This window comes from Anarhichas minor, unplaced genomic scaffold (assembly GCF_050575085.1).
Source record: "Anarhichas minor isolate MPS153535 unplaced genomic scaffold, ASM5057508v1 ptg000010l, whole genome shotgun sequence".
In the NCBI taxonomy this organism is placed as follows: Eukaryota; Metazoa; Chordata; class Actinopteri; order Perciformes; family Anarhichadidae; genus Anarhichas; species Anarhichas minor.
Genome location: NW_027466456.1, coordinates 8,206,562 through 8,222,191, shown reverse-complemented (window position 1 = coordinate 8,222,191; position 15,630 = coordinate 8,206,562). Strand labels below are relative to the sequence as shown.

The 15,630-nt window shown below is 44.5% G+C and overlaps 2 protein-coding genes across 4 annotated transcripts; one reads left to right on the top strand and one right to left on the bottom strand.

Annotated features, from left to right (window-relative positions):
* Positions 1-532: 532 nt before the first annotated feature.
* tmem47 (transmembrane protein 47) lies at positions 533-7,341 on the top strand. Of its 2 annotated transcripts, none has more exons than XM_076088002.1 (3): positions 533-981; positions 5,193-5,333; positions 5,637-5,842. In XM_076088002.1, exons 1-3 carry the CDS (start codon positions 756-758, stop codon positions 5,708-5,710), a joined length of 441 nt encoding a protein of 146 aa, XP_075944117.1. In that variant the 5' UTR covers positions 533-755; the 3' UTR covers positions 5,711-5,842. The 2 variants fall into 2 exon arrangements, with proteins under 2 accessions (XP_075944117.1, XP_075944116.1); XM_076088001.1 differs by having other exon boundaries at positions 539-981; positions 5,663-7,341.
* A 38-nt stretch (positions 7,342-7,379) lies between these two features.
* Positions 7,380-15,630, bottom strand: tab3 (TGF-beta activated kinase 1 (MAP3K7) binding protein 3). 2 transcript variants are annotated; one of them, XR_012953092.1, is made up of 8 exons: positions 15,362-15,630; positions 14,465-14,636; positions 13,047-14,295; positions 11,666-11,826; positions 11,234-11,327; positions 10,974-11,149; positions 8,767-8,850; positions 8,256-8,310 (listed from the first exon to the last, which is right to left on the bottom strand). XR_012953092.1 is itself a non-coding variant. In XM_076088000.1 (7 exons), the coding sequence occupies exons 2-7, from the start codon at positions 14,564-14,566 to the stop codon at positions 8,168-8,170; spliced, it is 1,833 nt and encodes a 610-aa protein (XP_075944115.1). In that variant the 5' UTR covers positions 14,567-14,636; positions 15,362-15,626; the 3' UTR covers positions 7,380-8,167. The 2 variants fall into 2 exon arrangements, 1 of the variants encoding a protein (XP_075944115.1); XM_076088000.1 differs by lacking the exon at positions 10,974-11,149 and having other exon boundaries at positions 7,380-8,310; positions 15,362-15,626.

Here is a 15,630-nt window from a genome sequence, read left to right as displayed (position 1 = left end):
TTATAATGTGACTTATATATTTAAAAGAAAAACGCATCCTTTCATACATGCCAGTCAGTTTGTGGTCAATATGAAGTGTTACCTATATTAGTGCCCCCGTTTCCATCAAGCTGTCTACTTCACTTCATTCACACATAAAAAAAACGGTATATGTTGCTGTTTTAAACGTTGTATATGTTGCTATGAGTTAAAGCTAAAATGCTGTTGGGAGAAAAGAAGAGGATTCAGTAAACATTTACATTTATGTTAAATTCTAGTCTAGTGAGTCTTGTTGAAAGTTGTGGAATCCCATCACGGTTGTCAATTAGCATAATTTAAATACACCACCAATCATCAATGGAAGCCACATAACTAACGGACTTCTGTTTTCAATGTGCATTGTTTTTTTACTCTTACATCAGTGCATATGAGCACTAACAGGGACTAACACACGCACACAGAGAGAGACAGTGAGACAGAGTGAGAGAGAGAGAGAGCGCTATCTAGGCACTAGGACCCAGCAGGTGCAGCACTGTGTTATTTCACAAGTCTGCAGCTGAGTCCCGTCATCAGAGCGGTGGCTCTACAGCAGCAGCAGCGTCCTCTGGACTCGGGACGCGGAGTGAGCGGCAGCTCCCCATCCTGCTACCCAAAACACGGGCACGGGGACAACTTCAACTTGGCTCATTTTGGGGATTTGAGGAACAACAGAAACAGCCTCCAAACACACTTCTTCTTCTTCTTCTTCTTTTTTAAATGAGTAAGATACTTTAGATATGGCTTCATCCGTGAGCGGCACAGAGGAGGTCCGGGTGTCTGCGTCGACGCCCCTGAAGTTGGTGGGACTGGTGTGCGTCTTTCTTGCCCTGTGCCTGGATGCCGGGGCCGTGTTGAGCCCGGCGTGGGTCACGGCGGATGACCAGTACTACCTGTCCATGTGGATGTCCTGCTGGAAGCCCGTCAGCTCCGCGGAGTGGTCCTGCAACAGCACGCTGACCACCGGTGAGACAGACGCTCATGCGCCTACACGCTGAACTTATTGTAGCTGATGGAGTGATGCACCACCATGTTGTTTTTGAAGTTTCAAACCAGTCCTGTTGTAGTTTTAGGAAGGTTTTACTCTTGAAAAAGCCGATTTCGGGGTACAGATAGACCCCCACGTTCATATATTCAAATGACAGTCAGACGCACAGCGCGCAGGGATAACAAAGGGTCCCCACAGACAGTGCACCGCTGAACCAATCTGTTCTGTGGGTGAGAATTATAAAACATCACCCAAGAGAGTGCTAAATGTTAATTACTTTATAATTAGCTATTGCCTGGTTAATTTAAAACTGCAGAACTTTTCTACATTATATACGACCGTGAACAATGCAGCACATTGCTGCCTTGCAAGTGGGAAATTTAAAAAAAAGTGTTGAAAAAAAGTTTATCCCTGAGTGTCAAAAGTCTAATGAATGAGACATTTTTGGGGGTTTTTCTATGATGGTTAGTCAACTTTTCTTCTAAAACATTTGCCTAGTGCGCTACTGAATGATGTGGGAATTTTGCCTGGCCAGGAGCGGACCAGCTGGGGTTTCATTTGGCCTTTTGTTGCTCACAAAATGAGCCTTTGTGTAGGTTCCTTCACCGGCCAAGGAGTGAGGGCAACTCAGAGCAGAGAACTCCCTGGAGATCCAGATGCCTGGAGATTAGTAACCAGGGAAACAAGAGAAGCAGTCCAGTAATGCTGATTTTCCTCGATTAAGGAAACTTCTTTATGCGGCCCCCATGAAGGTTGTTTTCTGGAAGCATTTCATATTTCCATCACAGCCGGTCATTCAGGGATACAAAGGTGGTTGAGAATAAGTCACCATATGAACAGCATTAACAAAAATCAATCAGGAAAACATGTCTTTATGCTTTGTTCTTACAACGAAAATCGAATGTGATCCACTACAGCAACCCTGCAATTTGTAATGTTAATTTTTTTTATCGAAGATGATTCACCACTGGCATGTTTTTAGGTCTGTGGTTTTGCTGTAATACAGTAGGTTAAACTGAATTGTAAAGTGGATAATATAACATAAACACTTTACAGTATGATTCAGTCCAGTACAAACACTACTACTAACTTAACTATAATCTGATTTGCACTGAATATTGTTTTATTTATCTGATAAGGGGTTTTTCATGACCTCCAAACATTGTCTAAATGTTATTCTTAAAATTGTTGATTTATTTCACACCACACTCCTGAATACAGCTGCCTTCATTATTTTTCGGTGTGTTCCTATATATAAATTTAACTTTTTGCTGCGTTTGACCCCCTCCTGTGTGCCAAGTGGTGAATTGTGTTTTTGTTAGTCTGACAAAATGTTTTCTTTCTGTCTGAGAGATGAGTAACTGTGGGTCACATTGGCCCCGATTCTCCTCTGTCAGCGCAGACAAAGTGCACTTTGGTGCCATATAAAGACATGCAGTCTCCGTGTCAGCTCTCAGCAGCAGCATACCACAGTAAATGCACACAGCAAACTGCCCATTTCCTCAGGCCCGTGCTTGGCTAGGCTTATTGATTTGAATCCCAGTAATCAGTTTCTACCCCCCCCTTACCAGCCCCCCAATATTTCCTCAGTGTCATGCTCTGGGCATTAAATAAATCCTGTTAGTTTGAAACACCAGCTGGCCGCTCAGATGTTTTGAGCTTTTTCTGCAAGGCTTGCATAGTGTGTGTGTGTCTGGTAAAATAATATGCAGTGTGAATTACAAAAGCAGACATGAGATATTGCCTTCTTACACGCTCATGAAGTGTTTAAACTACACAGAAACAAATATAAACTCCTCTCTTTCAGTTACTTTTTCTAACACATACACACTTAGACAGAGGGTCAGAGGTCAAGTATAAAAGATACTGACTTTACAGGGCTAGGAATGTGGAACGGTCGTGCAAGTGCACGGTGTGTGTGTGTGGATGCCAGGTCGGTGCGAGATGAAGCGACAAATGTGGAGCCAGTGTGTTAGCGAGCCCGGCTCAGTCAGACGCAGTGATGCCAAAGCATATTAATAACGTAATACCTTATCGAGCCAGTATTTGGGTGGCTGTGTTGTCTTTGAGGGAGGTCACGGCAAAAATGTTGGATACAGAGCGCTTGTAAAGCTTGTAAAGAGTCAGCCTCTTGCTCACGGACACTGGGGTTTTGAACCAGGGACCTCTGGTTGAAGATGTTCCTGCTTCTTAATATTCTCCATCCGGCTGCCTTGAGAGTGAGACTGAGTGCGTGTGACAGCAAGAGACACTCGAGGCTCTATTGTGACACAGATCTTCCACCACTGTCTCAGACAAAGAAACAGACTTTGGGCCCTGAAGGATTCTTTCGATTAAAACTAAAGCAGTGACCATAATTAATGCTCTGATTGGATCTTATGTACTGTATCTCCTTCTCCATCTGTCATCATGCGGGGCTCAGATTAATAGTTTGGCGCTTCCTGCTCGTCAAAGCCTTTAAGCACTCCGACTCTGGCGTTGTTTCTTGCACAGAGTACGGTGTCTGTTCCAAATCTGAGATGAGATGACTTTCTGCATCCTGCTGTTTTCATGAGCGCACTGATAAGGCTGGCTGGGCTGAAGGCACCAAACTGACAGAGAGAAGATATCCCGCCAATGATAGGCTTCGACAACTACAGGTCAAGTCACTGTGGCCCTTTCGCCGAGAGCAAACCGGCGAGGCAGTGGCAGAGAAAGTCAAGGGGTCGGTCTTCAAGGGGGCCTCGTGTTGTGCAAGCTGAAGGCTGGAGGGAGCGGGTGCTCTGCTTTTTGTGGGCTTTTTCCAACATCCTGTGGTGACAGGGCCCATTTTTAAACTCTAAATCCTGAACCATATTTAGTCAGAGGTAGTTGATGTTTGTTTATATTTGAGCTTCTTGGCCCCTGGAATAAAGTTACCCTCCAACAAGAGTGGGAACTGTATTTTAAGCAGCTTATGTCCCGTCACTTTCTATCCACTGGTGAATGTTTTAATGATTTTCTGCCTCAACAGAGAGGAAATATTCTTGGCAACACTTAATCATTTTTACTTCCTGGGCTCCGTAATAGACAATACAATGTATACTCACCTAAAAAAAAGGCAAGACATACTCTAAACTACAATCTTTACATTTCTACACCTATTGTAATATTGATGCACTATTGCAGGGCTCAATCCTCTTTATGCTTTGATGTTATTTCTTCCCCACCCACTGTACTATAAATGATTTCCTCCTGTGTAATCAAATGCCTGATCATAATATCCTCTGCCTGTTTACAAATGGACCTCCTGTTTCCACAAGTACACAGTAAAACTACGAAAGAGACCCCTAATCTCTAAACAACAATACATAGTGTGTCTCTCAACAATCCTCAGTTTAAGTCCCATAGCTAATTAAGTCTCTAAAAAAAGTTCTCCAACACTCTTCTCCTGAAGTGATTTTTTTGTTGTTGCACAAAGCAAACTAAAATCTATATCGTAAGGTTTGTTTTTTGACAAACACTTTTCCATTTAGTTTACTTTTTTTGTTTCTGCTTTGGCATTCCAAGGAAAAGAAAGGAAAGGGAAATTGCAGTTATTTCCACTTCAGTGTTTTTGGAGTAAATCTGAATGAAATGCTGAGAATGCTGCTGAGCTGGCATCAGCCAGGAGGGACGGACACTCATTATCCGAGTCACCTCACAGAAGCCTTTCTGCTGCATCGGGATCCATTACTGGACCCGCTGATATCCATGCGTAGCGAAGCATGTGTGCGTCTGTTTGTTTCTTGTCAGCCAGAAACTGCTGTGCTCGGTTCGAGGGGTTATTCGCTGCATGGTTCACATTCTTCTTCTTCTACCACTGGCTATGGATCCCCAGTGGCTCACATATAAACACGATGAGCCATCAGCAGCTTCTCAGAATATGCACGAGGAGTTGTCTCAACCTCCGAAACCACTGTTTGCACTGTGGTAAATCACCACAAACGTTAGAGGGTGGAATCATTTTTCTCTTGTGTAAGATTGAGCATGGCAGTGCAACTGTAGCAACACAGCTTGTGACCCACTCTGTCCTTCTATCTCTCCTCATCTATCCACCCTCCTCCCTCCTGTCAGCAGCGCAGACATGGCTCTCCGGAGTAACCTCCTTTTAGCTACCTGTGTCACTCTCTATCTCAGTGTGATTTCATGCCTTTCCTCCCTCCTCTCTGTCCCTGTGCGTTTGTCTCAGACTGGCAGATCGTCACACTGGCCTTGCTGTTGGGGGGGGCGGCCCTCATCCTGTTCTCTTTCCAAGTGGCGCTAATCTCCCTGTGCTCTGGCTCCAGGAGTCGCTGCTACAAGCCAGTGACTGTCATGCTGTTCTCCGCAGGTACGTAAAGAGATTCTGTAGCAAAAAACCCCCCAAAAAAAAAACAAGGAGGAAGAGCTGAAGGACAGTCCAAATATACAAAACAATGACTGTCCAGCTTCCAAAACAATCTACATCCATTATAGCCATCAGGGGAAAGATCCAAGGGCAAGGCACTAAAAACCTTTCATTATTTGAACAAAGTGTTCTTTTGGTAGCCATCAGAGTGCCCTGTATACACCTCCTTAGTTTTTGTAAGCTGGTCAGTCATTGTTTTTAATCTTTATATATCTATCTACCATAACCATCTTGACATTAGTACAGTCTCTCTTTCCTGTTTTCCTCTGCAGTGTTGCTCCAGGTGTGCAGCTTGGTCCTCTTCCCCATCAAGTTCATAGAGACGGTCAGTCTGAGGGTGTACCACGAGTTTAACTGGGGCTACGGTCTGGCCTGGGGATCCACCATCTTCTCTTTTGGAGGCGCCATCCTCTTTTGCCTCAACCCCAAGAACTATGAAGACTACTACTAAAATGTGTGAGACAAGAGGAGAAATTGAGACTCCGTTTCACCCGGTGTCCTCTCAGTAATAGGAACTTTCTGTCCGTTACACAGTGCACAACCACAGACTAGAAAAACAGGAAACACAAAGACGTATTGTTAGTTTCAGGACTGGAAATGAGCTCTTTCAATTGATACTGTGAACTTATCGTCTCAGCGACTATCCGCACTCATTGGACTGAAGCCCCGTGCTCTCTCAGGAGGTTTAGCAGCAAACCCGGTGGTGGAAAGAAATCCAAACCTAGCCAGTTAAATTTGGGAGAGAATTTGAGTACTCAGATAACTCTTGTGTCCCTTTTAAGTGGAACTCCAGTAAGTCTTAGATTTGGGCAAAGAAAATCTAGAGGGAACAGTTGGATTTACTCACCGCATACCAGGACGAATTGATGGTATAATTAACCAATCAGAGCAGAGAACCATGTAAAGTCGGGTCAATCAGGGAAGTGACGGACCCAGGGAAGCCTATTGAAGTGATATGAGGATGACAAAGTGAGGAAGACAGGGCACACCTCAGGAAATGCTGCATTTCCCCAGAGTTACACGACAACTGGAACTTGGCAGAGCCTTCTTCCTCCAGTAGAGTGAAATAGGATGGCGAAAGCATGTCATAAAGCTCCAAATAGGTGGCTTTTTCCCCCTCCTTTCTTGTATTAAAAGCATCAGAGATACTGTATATAAACAGAAGCTACCTAAGACAGTAAAACCATTCCACAGCCGCCTCCAAATGATAACATACTGGTGAGAGAAACATGTACTGGTTAATGAATAGCAGAGAGTCTGTCATATGTAAACAGCGGTAAAGCCTTTTTCTGCTAATGTAAACGTACAACATAACCCAAGTTACACCTGCTTTTTCAGAAAATGGTTGTTATATGTAAGTATACGCAATAAGCATAAAGTAATATTCACTACAAGAAGACCAGTGGGAAGGAAGATGGCAAATGACCATGTTTGCTGAGCGTGTCATGTCTGCATGATCATACCACCCAGCATGTGCTCACATACCTCCCTCATGTGATGCCTCCTTAGCTTCTCCCCCTGTAGGGAATGGGAGCGCACACAGCAGGGTAAGCTTCTGTAGGAATACAACACAACTCAGATAGGGAGAGACTGTAGCATAAAATTATTGTAGTTATTGAAAAAGTCAGTATACTTAGTTTTTGCATCCAAGTTAAGGTCCTTGATGGAGTACTTTAGGAGATGCTAGAGTGAAATATGCTGTGCATGATCAGTGTTATGACTGTGGGATCAATCAAGCAGAAAATGGAGAGTTTCAAACCTGAAGGACAGTGGGATCAGAGCTGCACTTGCACGACTCAAACGTGGTTAGAAACGTCTCCAACTTCTTCTTGCAACAGTAATGAAAGTGTGTGTGTGTGTGTGCATGTTACTACCATTTGCTGCTGTGTTTCTGATTCCCACTGGTTTGATTACTTGCATAATAAACATGTACTGAAAAAATAAAATAAAAGTCTTTGGTTTGTGTGTTGGGGGAAAAAGGAGCATCTGTGAATTATTAAAAAAATAACTATGCAGACATGCCAGCTGTGCGTGGTCAAGTCACATAGAATCAGCTCCTTTATTAAGTACAGCAAGTTGAGGCATTTGCACAGGAAATCAACATCTTCTGAACACATAATACATGGTGGCATAATATGCATAAAAGTACCAGGAATATACTCGTATGCAAATGTCTTTAGTGTTCGTCTTTCAGTGACATGAGCTCCAATACAGAGCCAGATACAGTGTACAGTCTACATTTCGCATTAGTCAGAATGTATATACACCATTGCTTTCATTGTTCCACTGTCAGAGTGAGAGTTACAGGTCCGAGATTAAAGTGGAAGTGCCTCCATCTTGAGTTCAGGAATGGGTGCAGCGTAAACAGGGCAGTCACTCTTTCTGCGCGGAATGTTCTCTAGGTAAACCGTAGCTCCTCCTCCTCGATCCTTAATCGCTTTAACCTTTCCGACGCCCCGAACCACCGACTGCCAGAGTCGCAGCGCGTCCCTCTTTTATACACTTGCCATGAGAAGAGGCTCCAACTGTCCTGAATAAGAATCATCATCCTCCCTCCAATGGGAAAAAAGGTTTCAAAGTGCACAGGAGTAGTAGATAGGAGCAGGACAAGTGGGCAGAGGGGGATAGTGGCTCTTCCTCAGCAGGTAAGAGGGGCTTACATATTGATTGACAGGCCTCGAGACAGATTCTGCAGATTTTGGAAGGGTTGGGGCTCATACTATCCAAGGATTGGTCGGGGATAGAGCAGGGGTGGGCAATACAGCGCAGTGCTAAGCTCAGGTGTAACGCGGCATCTCGCACTGTTCACAGCGGTTGAGGGCAGGGTGGTTGAGGAAGGTGCAGCTTTCACAGTTCCACTGGGCGCCTTCGAAGTCCTCATCCCTCGGGGGCTCCGGGACTGGCTTGGGGCCCTTATCCCCTTTTCACAAAAACAGAGCGAAGCAGTACATGAAAAAGAGTCATCAACTCCGGGCTAAAATGAAGCATGGATGTCACTCAATTTAAGCATTAAACATTCAGTAGACATGTTGATAGACATGGGCATTCACTAAATAGCAATAGTTTACAGGCCAACTCATTTGTGGAGACCACGTTGACCAACACAGACCAAATTCAGCTTTTAGTCTCAGTTTTTAAATAAAAATGTCACAAATCTTCAATTTGCTGGAAGCCAAAGAAGCCAAGTACTGTATGCGAACAAGGAAAGGCCTGAACGTTCTTGCACTGAAACGTAAATCTGCATCTTGGCAACAGTATTAACGTATGATTATTACTGGTAGAACATTTATTTTTCTTCTTTTCTTCACACATGCTTACGAAAATGTCTCAACATAACTTTGATGTTCTGGTCAAAGTGGTGCCGGAAAATTCTCACCTTTCTTCCCAGGCTTGGGCGGCACAACCGGACCGGGCTGGATGTTGTCATAAAAGTTGTTCATTGCTTTTGGATCAAACTTCCCTGCGGAGGAAAGGAGGAAAGCAGAAACCAGACGTTTGTTTAGAAAGTGCCCATCCCAACCAGAAGTCCAATCAGTGCGACCAGTTTCCAGCTGTTCTCTTTGAACCTCCTGACAGACAGCTGTGTTCCGACCCGTGCAGGGTCAGCAGGTAAAAAAATAAAAAATCAAATCTGGCTCCATTTTTGCAGCACAGTACTGAACATACTGAAAGTACTGAACATTTGACTACGTACTGTGTTGGCCAATCGAATACATGCAAGTACATGCACATTCCTGTTAGACTAGTTTGTAACATGAGTTTAGTAAAATGGCTAATGCTGAGTTGTAAAATCCTGTCTCTTAGTATTATAAGCTGCTGTGCAGTGTTTTGACATCCAAAAAGCCTCAAGATTCATGGATCTCTAACGCTCACCATCCTGGGTTGTATTTAAGCATCTCACTGGCACATGAAGCAACGCGCCTCAACCAACGCAGCCCCTTGTGTTTGTTATTGCAGCGCTTAAGTTGGTCTGAACGGCCGCTAGGGCAATGCTACAATAAATAAGCCAAGTCAAGCAGTATTCAGACATTTTCAGGATTTCGCCAGTAGATGAAGCTGAGCTTTTTTTTCCCGGCATGTCGCCACTAGAGATCTATTTTAAATGAACCGCAACATCAAATAAGGAAGCTTCATCTTGGGTGTTTATATAGTTATAAATAGATTTAGGACCACAATTATGAACATGGGATGTCATTCTCTGCTTCGTTGCATAATTTTATCAGCATAAAAATAAATAAAAGAATAATGGGCCTAGCAGCTACAGGCGTGCAGTCGGATGTTAACTTGATTTGATTTTCTGATTTATTTTTGCAACTGGATGGAATTTTTTCTGCACGCAGAGTTCTCTGGCTCAAAGAGCTTTGTGAGCGATGAAGGCAACGTTTTACATCGGCTGTTTGTCCCAACAAACACCACAATTAGGGCCATTTTTCTAAAGCCTAAAACAACATCCATCCATTCAACTCTACAACAACTGAGATCTTCTTTTCCATTCAAAAAACTGGTCACAGTCCAAAAATAAAAACAAAGTTTTAAATATTTCTATACAACAACAGGAAAAGTAATACAGGAACAGCAATAAATGGTTGCGTTCAACTTTGTAACTAGTATGAGTTCATTCTGAACATGCATTTTATTTTCTGCCATCAAAGACATGAACATGCATGGCTCAACATTTGAAGAAACTAGTGCAGTAGATTGCTTGGTTGTAACATTGCTACATCCAGCAGCAAAGTGGACTGCAGTCTATGAGCTGCAGCTCGTAAAGGCCAGCTGCTGACAACATGCTCGACTCCCCTGCTGCCGCACAGAGCGCCATCGCTTGTTTATTCAAAGTTTATAAATATTGAACCTTGCGTATCCTAATCGCACCAACTTCAACACTGAAAGTCCTTGGGTCCCCAGCCAATACACCCGCGAAGTTTGAAGTAGACCGGATGAACGGTTCTCGAGAGATGCGAAGAACACGCAGACAAACAGAGATTCCTTGTTCTGTAATTAGAAACAATGCAACCAAGAAGCATACGTTCAAACTCGGGGGGGCTGACCAGCAAATTCAATTATTTTGCAGCTGCGTTTTTTTGCTGCAAGTTCCAACATCTTCATTTAAGGATCAGGCCATCCTCAAAAAACAAGTGTGTGAGAGTGCGAGAGGGGCACTGGTGAGGGAAGTCAGCGTTTAAAAGCTCTGAGGAGAGACATTGTTTACATAAAGACTTCCGCCCGGGTGCTTCTCTATTCTCTGCTTTAAGGAAGAGTGAGAGAAAGTGGTTAAAAACTTGTATGCATGACATCTCAGCCAGTGTTTGCCAGAAGGCATTTGGAAGTCTGAAACAAAGTCGAAGGATGCTCCACGAATTATTCAGGAGGACCACGACACAACCGTTCAGTGACACTGAGCCGATCTCAAGCAAACCGGTCCCATTCTGGAGCCCGCTGCCAGTGAAGACTGTTTCAGCTTCCAAAAAACACACCACTCCTGGTAAATATATAAAAGCACTGCAACTCATTTCCACACACTGTGATTAGGGGCATATTGAGGCAATGCTGTTATCAATTACGTAATCAACAAGGATCACGTACCAGCCAAACACTGTGTATGGGGCCCAATGTGGGTCAACCTTGGATGGGCCTGGGTCCTGTCACGGACCAGCAGGTCATTTTAGAGCGCTGCATCTGTATGCAGTGTGATGGAGCCTCGTCCATCACTTTGGACCCAACTCTGTCTGCTTCTGGGCTTGGCTCTTTCAAGATCAATGCTTTCAGATAAATCAGAGAAACACTTCAAAGAGTTGATGTGTAGTAATGTGCATTTGTGTGTGTTGGCATGTGTGTATGTATACCTCTAGACTGCAGTAGATCCGTCTCCTTCAGGGTACAGTCGATATCAATCTGAAGTTGTCTGTTCAGACTCCGCAATCGGGTCATCTCTTCAGGCTGCAGACGGTGCAAACACACAACCCAGTTAGATTAGACTAAAATAAAAAAAACACCCAAATATTCCCCATCCCTCCTTTCAATCTTCTTCTTACAGGTAAGAAATTATTTTAAACATCACTTTGTATGATACAATACAGCAACTTATTATTGCGGCATTTTAGCTCTACCTGGAATACTAATTTAAGTCGAGCTGGATTGTTTTTAAGATATAAGGAGATAATAATCATTTCACAGGCTATTGTTGTAGGTCACCTTTCGTGAGCATGTGAAAAAGTAGAAGAGTTGTGGTGGCATGAACTTGTTAAGAGGAGACAGTAATCATGTTCAGTCCTTACTCTGGGTATAAGACTGGTGGAGTTGACTCTTCGAAAGCGTCTTTGAAGGGCGTCATATTCCATGCTGTTGACGTCGGACTTCAGGTGCTCTAGTTTCTGCCTCTCCATCAGCAGCTCCTTCATTAGGCGCTCCATCCTGGCCCGCTGGTGGAGCAGCAGAGCTGGAGGGAAACATCACACTTTAGTTCTCCGTTTCTATTCTATCTGTTACCAATACTCAAGCGCAACATCGACATCAAGGCTGAACAAACTAATTTTGTGTGTTTAATAATAGGGTGGCAAAAATCTGTGAATATTAAAAGTGAAAAATGAACAGAAATAAAATATAATTATAGGGGTTGTTTGCTCAGGGCATGTTTTTACCGTATCATATGCAAATAGAAACAGGCCTTTTACCCCATCATAAATAGACATAATCCATTGTTTGCCAAAATAATTCCGTTGATTTGTCAAATACATACAATATGAATTGTGCCAGTCGGTGAGTAAGCTAGCTACCAAGTTAACTAATAGGGAAAGGTACCTTCCAAGAATTGTTTGCTCTAAATTAGAGCCAACAATGTGGGTTGATGCAAGTTAGGGGATTGAAGTGTTCTTTCATTTTTTACTGATACTTGCACTGCCTACGGTAACTGCTGCACATGTTTCATGCCGTCTATACTACATATTTCTGAAAGGGATGAATGAATTGCATGGTTACATTTCAATGCAATAGGCATACTTAAACCAAAACATGTCATAAGACCTATTATTGCTTTTTTTAATGTTTATTTCCCCGCAAACAAGCTCCCCATTAAAAAGGTATGATTATATATTGAAATTGTGCTCAACTTCTCTTGGAAATTTTCCGACCCTTTGCAACCCTAACCACTTATATCAACACTTTGTCATAATTTTAAACAAAAGATAACATTTTCAAACATAAAGTTGACATAAGAGGTCTGCTGTCATTTACAGCAGCAACACCTTCTATCCACGGAAAGCCACAAAGATGCAGTACATAACTGAATAAGAAGTTGGATCTTCAACTCTCATAAAGTCCAAAATAGGAAATGCTCAACATCGTGAATATTTGCAAATACATGTATGCATATATACAAACATGAAAATGTGTGACTTTAGTGAAATCAGTAAGGTGAACATGAACATTTTAATATGCTGTTTTGTATCATATTAGTGACCGTACATGCTGAGACAGAGATTATTGAGTATGACAAGCAACTAAAAAAAGTCTTTGAAGATCAAGTCAGCTACTCTCAGGCGACAGGCTTTGGTCTAGTATTCATGCATTTTAGACAACACATCCCCAAACAGCCACATCAACTCCAACTGTAAAACATCAGTGAGAGAAATAGGCAGTAAAAAAACAAGAATATCCTACCTTGTGTGTAGGCATAATCATCAGAGCCTGAGCTTGAACGTCGGGGCATGTGCTGAAACTGACTGACAATGTTCCCTGGCAGAGCGGAGATGGGCAGGATGGGTGCAGGGGCAGCGTTGTGTTCCACTTGGTCTACTATGTTGAGAAGAGACTCGGCTTCGGCCACAGGAGGTGAGCCGAGTGGCCTCTGGGCCTGGCCACCTGGGGACACTTTGATTTTTAAGGTGTACGCCGACTGGCCCGGTTGAGGAGAGGAGGCAGGTCGAGGCCTTGTAGGGCCCTGATGCTGCAGGTACATCCCAGGGTGGAAGGCTGCCGGCCCTGAAGGTCCACTCATAGTGATGCCCCTCGAAGGGGAGCTGGGCGAAGGGCTGGTGGCCATGTAAAGCTGTCCCTGCGGGTGGGGTGTGTGCACAGGCGAATTGCTGCGAGGTCGTGGACCCTCCAGGGTAATCTCTATCGGGTTCTTGAGGGAGCCTTTTGTGTGGTAGGGCCTATAAACAGCTGGTTGTTGCTGGTGATGGTAGGGCATGCTGGGAAGGTTTGGGGCGCTAATAGGGAGGAAGACGTATTGCTGGTGCTGAGGTTGCGGCTGGGGCTGTGGTTGGGGCTGGACCTGATGCTGCGGGGAGCTGTAAGGGGAGCCGTATGTGGGAGTATTGTAGGGGGACTGCTGATGCTGATATACAGGCACCCCTGAGGAGGACCAGGGTGCTGGCTGTGGGCTCTGGGAAGGTGAGGGTCGACTATACAGGGTGGCGTTGGTGTTGTTTGGGTAGTGCCCAGGGGGTATCTGCAGAGCCTGTGGGACATTGGGAATACTATTTTGCGGAAGTGTGACTGTTATAGGGTTCATACTGTAACGTGGGACTGGGGAGTAGGTGGGAGAAATGCCCTGCATTGTGGGTGGAGGAGTGGGAGTGCTAGCTGAGCGGCTCTGATCGTTCATGAAGAAAGGATTGTAACCCGGGGAGGGGGCCATGGTGGCGGGGGCTGACAGTGGCTCAGGGTAGCTGGGCCGCTGGAGTTCGATGCGAGTGTCACTGTTGCTGTGCACAAGGGAGCGCCCTACTCCTGCCACTCCTCCATTTGCCTTGATTGCCTCTGAACCCGGGTATCCCAGGCTGATGTGTAGCATGTGGCTTCGACCAAGTCGCCCCTCCTCTGGACTGTGATGGAACTCTCCATACAGGTATCTGTTACTCTCCTGAGCCAGCAGGTGACAGCAAAGATCCAGGTTATTGTTGTTCTGTGACAGCAACAGAAAACATTGTCAGTCATGCAGGGTGGATCATAAGGTTGCATCATAAAGGATAATACTAGAGGTTGGCAATCAGGAAATGCAAACATAGCAAGATATCCTAAAAAAAAAAAACCTTCTAACAAAGTGAACTTTGCATGTGTATGTGTGTGTTTACCTGCAGAAGGCACTGGGAAACTACACCCTCTGGGATCTCTGGGAAACGCTGCTTGAGGTCCTGGAGGATGTGGTAGTCAAGCTGAGAGCCTCCCTGCGCCATCCTGAGCCAACACAGAGAGTCAACGAGCCCAAAGCTGCAAATGCTGAAATAACTGATCTCGTCTCATAACCTGAGGATGCAAGATGAGAGACAAAACTGAGGTCAAATCTCAAATGTCAAGGGAATGCTCGAAGTAATCCTATTAGCACTGTCTGTCGCACACCCAATGTGTCAGCAGTGATTACATCAGGGGGGAAATAATCCATTTAATAGTCTATATGAGGCATGTCAACCTGAGTTGACATGCCTCATGTTGAAAGAACATAATTTACCCACCAGGAGGTGAAGCAGACGAAACATAACACACACCACGAACACAGAGAAAACACGCCAGCGTTACTGGTATGCATTCCCATCAGCACACGAGTGCTAGCAAGGTGCCTGTCAGTCTGTTGTTGTTTGTTTAGCCGTTCTGTTGCACCAAGCAACGACGACATACCATTGCAAGCTAGCAGGCTAGTTATAAGCATCAGTTAGCCGCCGTACATCACTCAAAACACACATCCACACTGGAGTGCTGTGTGGCTACGACAGGAAACATTACCACTCCTGGGAGATGTGTCGATGTCACCCGTAACTAAATCAGCAACACAATCCCCCCCCGAGTCACGAGTCACCTGTTTAAACGAGATTAACTCTATTCGTCAATTGCCTGCCAGCTAACGTTGCTAATGCTAGCCTTAGCTTGGTCCTGTTGGCTGGTCAGCTGTCACAAGCCTGGGTGTTGATGGATTAGCTAGCTAGCCAATGCTAAAGTTAGCGCGCGTTAGCCACTAATGGCTTCATAAAACTCACCCTATGTTAAGAGTCTCCCTCATGTCTCGGACGATAGCGGAGTCCAAAGGAGGCCTGTGATATTTCTGAAATGGTACGCTGAGGTTTGTCAACGATTTGTTTTTGACTAAATAAGTTATAGTTTCGCATTCCAGCGCCAGGCCCCCGTCGCTGAGCTGCATACGAACAGGCTGTCGCGATAATGTCAGATTTTCCCGGACCAGGAAGTTGTTTAAATCGGCTGGATCCTCGCTGCCAATGGTGCGCATGTCCGCATGGCCCTCTGATGA